General features: G+C 51.8%; 1 protein-coding gene across 2 annotated transcripts in view; it reads right to left on the bottom strand.

The window, feature by feature from the left end:
* Nucleotides 1-612: 612 nt before the first annotated feature.
* Nucleotides 613-7731, bottom strand: part of ESRRB (estrogen related receptor beta) — a 184193-nt gene continuing 177074 nt past the window's right edge. For both annotated transcript variants that reach the window (XM_032287790.1, XM_032287789.1), the window contains exon 7: nt 613-1301. In XM_032287790.1, coding sequence (XP_032143681.1) covers nt 1057-1301 — 245 coding nt within the window. In that variant the 3' untranslated portion in view covers nt 613-1056. The remainder of the gene's footprint in view (nt 1302-7731) is intronic.

Raw genomic sequence — 7731 nt, forward strand, 5'->3', positions numbered from 1 at the left:
GAAAGCCAGGGAGGATGAGGCTGGCCGCCCCGCTGAGCTCCCTCCCTTCGGGGCCCCTCCACCTACTTCTCTCAGCTGCTGGGCCTTTCTGTGCTTGGCGAAGATTGGTTTGGGCCTTTGCCCATCCTGCCCTGATCCTCCCCCTAGGGTGCTCTCGGATGCAGCCAGGCTCCTGAGCTTTTCACGGGCCCAGCTGGCCTACACCTGCCCTTCAGGAACAGGGGGAAGGCAGGAAGCGAGAAAGGGTTCTGGGGAGAATGGTGCGGCCCCCGCTCTTCTCTGTGCCAGCACGTTCCTGTCTACAGGCCCTGGAGTCACCGTGGCTGGCTGAACCCACTGGGTGAGTGAGCTCTGAGGTAGGGTCAGGAAGTAGCGGAGGACTCCTGGGGGAGGAGGAGGAGGACAGGTGGGCACTGGCATGGTGGGTGACAGGCAGGGGGCAGGCCCCGAGGGGGTGGGGTGCCCAGGAAACATGTGAGCTCTAGTCGCTGCTCTCCTGTGGGTCCGCTCTGGCTGAAAGCTGAATGGGGACTGTGGGAGGTATGGAGCTCTCGAGGGCAGCAGGCAGGGCCTCTGGAAGAAAGATGCTGTTGTCCCTTGAGTACCTGCCCTCTGCAGAAGGAAAACCTCCAGGTGGTACCCAGCCTGAGCACTGCCCACCCAGGCCATGGATGGGGTGGGGGGCAAGGGAGTTAGGAAATGCACATGCTGCCTCTTAGTGGTTTGGTGGAGGGGAGGGGCACTTGCTCCAGTGGTCTCCACTCCCGAAGGGAGTCAGCCCTGGCCCAGGCCTCCGCACTGCCCATGGAGAAGGAAAGACATACCAAAGAAAAAGCCAGTTACAGACGAGCCCCACGCCCCTGCCCCCCCATCCCCGTCCCCCACCCCACTGCACCCGGGAGTCTGCACACAGCCAGGAGCGAGAAACCCCTGCCTCTGGGACAGCTCAGAGCCATGATCCAGGGGTTGAAGGTGGAGGCTGGTGGCTGTGGAGGGCTCCACCTCGGTCTGTCCATTTGTCTGTCTGCAGGTGGGCATGGTCCGTGTGCGGGGCCATCAGACCTTGGCCTCCAGCATCTCCAGGAAGAGTTTGTGCATGGGCACCTTGCCCTGCAGTTTGACGCTGTAGAAGTGCTGCACGGCCTTGGCAGCCGTCTGCCGCAGCAGGGGCAGCGTCAGCAGCAGCTTGCCCGTCCTCCGGGGCTCCTCGTGGCGCTGGCTCAGCTCGTAGTCCTGCAGCGCCTCGTGCAGCAGGTCCTGCAGCTTCTGGACAGCCTCCAGATCCTCGATGTACATGGAATCTGTAGGCACAAGGACGAGCATTAGCAGGCCTGGCCGGGAGGTGCTCACTGGCATGGGGGCCATCTCAGGATCCAGGAGACAGGATGCAGGCAGGCAGGGGGCGCTTCATAACCCTCGCTTCACAGAGAGCCAGTCTGAGGCTCAGAGAGGTTAACTGCCAGTCTCAGGTCACAGAAGCTAATGACAGAGCTGGGACTCGAACCCAGGGAGAGACTGTCTGAGGCTCAGAGAGGTTAACTGCCAGTCTCAGGTCACAGAAGCTAATGACAGAGCTGGGACTCGAACCCAGGGAGAGACTGGCATCTACAGAGGACATTTCTCAAGAGGTCACCAGGGGGTGGCAGCAGAGACCCTGGAGCCAGACTGTTGGAATCTTGTGTCCCCTACTTGCAGGCTGTGTGACTTTAGGCAAGTGATTAACTTCTCTGTGCCTCATTTTCCTCACTTGTAAAATGACACAATAGCCATACCTACCTCAGAGGCTTAAAGAAGTTAAGCAGGTCAAGGGTTTGTAACAGAACTTGTCACAAGTCAATGCCCTGCTAGCGGTATCACCCCCACCACCGCCCCTGGCCCCTACAATACTATTACCTTGACAACCACTGCAAATGCCTGCCAGGCGCCAGCTCCCCAAGTCTTCAGTGCAACTGCTAACCTGACAAAATTCTGATTATAGGACACAGAATACAGGCACAGATACAGGGGCTGAGCTCCGTATCAGGGTGCCCCGTGGTGGCAGCATGGGGCGCGGTGATGGAGAGAGCTCTAAAATTGGGGTGTTGGGAATTCTCTAAAATCTTGGGGAAGGTTTTGAACTTAGGCCATGAACTAGGGGTTCAAACAAAATGTACCTAAATCCCAGCATGGCAGGGAGGCACCTGCTGACAGCCACGTTACAGCTGGGCCTGTCCTGGCTGTAAAACACGGGGATGCGGACTCACAGGGTGGTGGTGAGGGTGACTGAAGCAGCACGTTACTCAGAGCTTGGTCAGCACCTAATCAATGTCAGGTCATGTTATCACTCCTGTGGGGACTCAGCTGGGGGTGAGTGCCCTTGCAGGGCTGGGTCTTCACTGGCCCCATACCCAAGCCTCTTCCACACTTTCCTGCTCCCTGCTACCAAGGCAGTGAGCCCTCCTTCGTCATCGGGTAGGACATGAAGCATGGCCCCATTCCTACACCTAACATGGCTGGGCCCTGCCATCTGGCTCCTAACTCCTGCCAGCTCCCTCTCCCCACCCTCTCCATCCTCCTCCCCACTCTCCCCAAGGAGGCCAAAATTGGCAGCTGCCTTCGACCAAAAATGAAATAAAATAATATTGCAAGATTAATTTCTTTGCAATCCATCAGCAGGTCTGTATCGATGGCATTGATAAACTGTTAATTACAAAATCAATGGCTATGAATTTTTTTCTGCTGTCAAGGAGCTTTGGGGATGGCTGGGATGTGGGGTAAATGTCGGCCAGCAGGCTCCCAGGGGGCCGGAGTGTGGAGCCACAGTCTGCCTCTGATGTGCTTGGGCACTTCTGCCCAGCGCCAGCCCCCTGAGCCACTGAACCCACACCTGACCCAACCCGTGCACTCAGCCTCAGCAGTGGCACCTATGGCAGCCCTGGGGGCTGCCACTAGGACACCTCCATGGGGTCTCCTGGCCCCCATCCCTCTTCCAGCCAACACAATTTCCCTATTGAGCCTGGGTGATCTTTCCACCTCAAGGATGGGGCAGGTCACTCTCCCACAACCCTTCCTGGCTCCCTGCACTGACCCCATCACAATCCAGTCCCTTCACAGCCCTTGAGCTTCTGATCTGACCCCAGCCTGCTTTTTTTTTTTTTTTTTTTTTTTTTTTTTTGAGATGGAGTCTTGCTGTATCACCTAGGCTGTAGTACAGTGGCACGATCTCGGCTCACAGCATCCTCTGCTGCCCAGGTTCAAGCAATTCCCCTGCCTCAGCCTCCTGAGTAGCTGGGACTACAGGCACACGCCACCACGCCTGGCTAATTTTTTGTGTATTTTAGTAGAGACGGAATTTCACCATATTGGCCAGGATAGTCTTGATCTCCTGACCTCGTGATCTGCCTGCCTTGGCCTCCCAAAGTGCTGGGATTACAGGCGTGAGCCACCGCATCCAGCCCCCAGCCTGCTTTTCTAGCCTCTCCCCCAGACTGGCCTGTTCTTTCCCCATTTACTGCCTGGTGACCCCATTACAGAACTTTACCCTCCCTCTTCCCATCCTACTGAATCACCTCTTGCTTTAAGACCTCACTCAGGTTCTACCTCCCCAGCCGAAAACAATGTACTCTTCCTTCCTTGAGCCCTTTACATGATCCTCTCTTATGCCAGGAATCACCGGCTCTTTCTGCCACATCCAAGTTCAGGGAGCAGGGGCTGCATCCAACTAGGTCCTCTTCCCCAGGCCACCCACTATGCCCAGCAGAGCCCAACAGAAGAAACACAATGAGCTAGGAGGGATCTGTGCCAAGCACAGTGGCCAGGGCCTGATGTGCGTCACTGCACATTCTTCGCAATGAGCTGCTGCTCTCCCTATTTCACAGATGAGGAAACCGAGGCTCAGGAAGTTCAGGTGGCTGGATACTCAGCCAGTAGGTGGCAGAGGCAGGATTTGAACCCAGGTCTCACTGACCCTGAAGTACATGCTTTAAACCCACCCTGCTCCAAGTGTGGTGCAGACTGGCTCCCACCTGCCCTCTGGATGTTACTGGTCTCTGATAAGAAACTGAGAGTAAGCATTTAGAAAGTTTATAGCAGTTTGGCAGGATGATTTCTATTTATATCTATTATATGTAAAAATTTAAAAATTGGTCTCATGTTTTGTACATCTGGTTAATTTCATTTTTCTAATAATGTGCTTTTGTTGTACTTTATAAAATGATCTGTCCATAATGGATTGAATATTTTGAAACATTTAAAAATGGGTCCTTCATCACAGATACTTTGGCAAGCACTCCTTTAAATCATTACTTTGTTTTATTTATTTATTTCTGAGAAAGGCTCTCACCCTGTCACCTAGGCTGAAAAACCATTTCTTTTAAAAAAAAAAAAAAAAAAAACACGACTAGCCAGCGTGCTTTCTGAGTATCTACTTGGTAACAACAGGGCCTCATGCTCAACTCCCCTGTGCTGGGAAGGGAGCATTCCCGCCATCAAGGCCTGTGTCCCCTCTTGGGGGTCAGCCAAGGCCTCGAACATCACAAACTCCTCCCCAACCTCCAGCTTCTCATCCTGTGCACCAGCTGCAGGATGGCTCTCTACGTGTCACTGGGGCAAGAAGTCTGGAGACCTGAAACCTCTTCCCATGTGACAAAGTGTGCACTCAGGCAATGTTTGACGCCAATCGAAGTTCCTGATGCATTCATATTGACAGACCACCGTGGGTCCTCAGGTGGGGTGTGTGTGTGTGTGTGTGTATATACATGTATGCGGGTACATATGGGGGTATGTGCATGTACATATATGTGTGTTCACATGTGCGGGTGTGTATGCATGTGTGCATGTGTTTGTATGGATACATGTGCATGTGTGTATGTGTGCAGGTCCATGTGAGATCAAGGAAAGAGCAGCTAAAAGCTGGCGTGGTGTGGTCCAGTGCCGAGGACCAAGGAAGAGTGGAAGAGGTGCTATCTCTTTCCTCGCCTCTCCCAACACAGGCAAGCTTGAGCTCTGTGTCTGGTGTAAGTGAGGAGAGCCCAGAACAGAAGACTTTGCTGCGCCTGGCTTTGTCACCTTGCTTCCTCTGCTTTCACTGCTTTTGCTCCTCCTCCACCTGTTGGAACTCCCAGGCCCTCTGCAACGACTGGTTCAAATGCTCCCCTCTGTGTAGGGGAAGCACAGGGCCGTGATGCTATTCTGTATGACACGTCATTGTACGAACATGTCATTATGCATTTGTCAAAACCTAAAGAATAATACAACACAAAGAGTAAGCCCAATGGAAACTATGGACTGTGCTCAATAACATGTCAATGTTGGGTCGCTATTCGTAACACATTACTGCACTAATGCAAGATGTTAATAATAGAGGAAACTTCTGGGGAAGGAGGATATGAATGGCGTGGTTGTATGGAACTTTATGGACTATCTGCTCAATTATTCTGTAAATTGGCTGGGCACGGTGGCTCACCCCTGCAATCCCACCCAAGGTGGGTAGATCACCTAAGGTAAGGAATCTGAGACCAGCCTGATCAATGTGGTGAAACCCTGCCTCTACTAAAAATACAAAAATTAGCCAGGCATGGTGGCAGGCGCCTGTAAGTCCAGCTACTCAGGAGGCTAAGGCAGAATTACTTGAATCCAGGAGGCAAGGTTGCAGTGAGCCAAGATGGCGCCATTTCACTCCAGCCTGGGCAACAAGAGCAAAACTCTGTCTCCAAAAAAAAAGTTATTCTGTAAATCTAAAACTATACTTTAAAAAAAAAAAACAAAAAAACAGCATTAGCATTCTCTAACAAAGAATGCACTACAATTTTAAAATTCCATGTGTAAATAATCTCTGTGGAAGTATGCAAATTTTTACTATTATTTTGCATTCATTTATTATTAATAAAGATTTGAACTAAAAAAAAAATGGCATCCTTTTCTGTGTTAACTCAGGTCCCCTGGGCGCAGAGCCTGAGACAGGGGTTTAGGTATGGACATTTATGGAGGGTATGTGTTCAGGAGAAAGGATGTGGTAAGGCAGGAAGCACAGGGATGGAGACAGCGAGGCAAAGATGGGACCTCAGCGTCAGCCTGATCCCATGCAGGGCTCTGATCTGGACTGTTGTTCTCATGTGGGTCCACCATTGCCTGGCGGTGCCAAGGGAAGGGCCACATAACCCTGTAGGCAAGGCAGTGGAGGGTAGGCCCCGCAAAGGGGTAGCTGTAAGCTGTTAGCAGCTGGGGGATGGGTGCACTAACCCAGTAAAAGGGGTCCAAGTGGGTCATCAACAGCACCCCCTGCATGTGCCATGAAGCCATGTGCTAGGGCGACCAGCAGTCCCAGTGTGCCAGGGACTGACGAGTTTCCTGGGGTGTGGGATTTTCAGCGAAAGCAGGACAGTACTGAGGGAACCAGTTGGCTACTCTGTGTGTACTGTCTGCAGCTCTCCCTTTTCCATCTGCTGATAACACTTTGTTTCCTCTAACATTAATAATAATGATAATAATTAATATTTATTGAACATTTCCTCTAGGCCAAGCACGAGGCTGAGTGCTTTATCTTCAGTCGACTTTTAATACTCACAAAAGCACTTGGGGCTGAGCATGGTGGCCCACACCTGTAATCATAGCACTTTGGGAGACCAACGTGGGTGGATCACTTGAGGACAGGAGTTTGAGACCAGCCTGGGCAACACAGCAAAACCCCGTCTCTACTAAAAGTACAAAAATTAGCTGGGTGTGGTGGTGCACGCCTGTAGTCCCAGCTACTCAAAAGGCTGAGGCAAGAGAATCATTTGAACCCGGGAGGCAAATGTTGCAGTGACGCGTGAGGCGAGATTGCATCGCTGCACTCCAACCTAGGTGACAGAGCGAGACTGCCTCAAAAGAGATTTTTTAAAAAGTGCTTGGGGCCAGGCACAGTGGCTCATGCCTGTAATTCCAACACTTTGGGAGGCCAAGATGGGCAGATCAAAAGGTCAGGAGTTCAAGACCAGCTTGGCCAATATGGTGAAACGCTGTCTCTACTAAAAACACAAAGATTAGCTAGGCATGGTGCTGCATGCCTATAGTCCCAGCTACTCAGGAGGCTGAGGCAGGAGAACTGCTTGAACCCAGGAGGCGGAGGTTGCAATGAGCCGAGATAGCACCACTGCACTCCAGCCTGGGTGACAGAGCCAGACTCTGTCTTTAAAAAAGTGCTTGGAAGAGGTGCTCAGAATATCCCTACTGAACACACAAGGACACTGAGTTGCCCAAGGTCATACTGCTAGGAAGTGTCAGAGATAGAATCTGAACTTGGCTCTACCTGATCCAGACCTGGGCAGTTAACTCTGCCACACGCCGCTCTGCAGCAGAGTTACGTGTGTGATTCCTGACCTGTACTCTCTGTAGGGCGGGGACCCTGTATTTATCCTTCTCCTGCAGCCCCCTGGCGCCCAGCACCTTTCCCTGGATAGTGTGGAAGCTCTCTGTGTGTGGATATTGGTTACGTCGAAGCTCACTCACTGGCATTACCCAATGCCTGCCTCTCCCCTCAGATAATCTAGCCAGAAGTTGGTGAAGGCAGACGAAATGGAGTGAGGCCTCCTTTGTAACTCCTGTTTAAACCACTCAGTTGGGAAGGTTCTATCCTCCTGTGTTCAAGAGATTTGACTGAAAGATTCAAGGAGTGGGTATAAGTTCAGGTTGATTTTGGACTCAGAGGACCTTGGTTTGACCCTTAACTTTTAACTCTGACACTTTTTTTTTTTTTTTTTTTTTTTTTTTTTT

This window comes from Sapajus apella, unplaced genomic scaffold (genome assembly GCF_009761245.1).
Source record: "Sapajus apella isolate SASKATOON/1434 unplaced genomic scaffold, GSC_monkey_1.0 scaffold20, whole genome shotgun sequence".
Taxonomy (NCBI): Eukaryota; Metazoa; Chordata; class Mammalia; order Primates; family Cebidae; genus Sapajus; species Sapajus apella.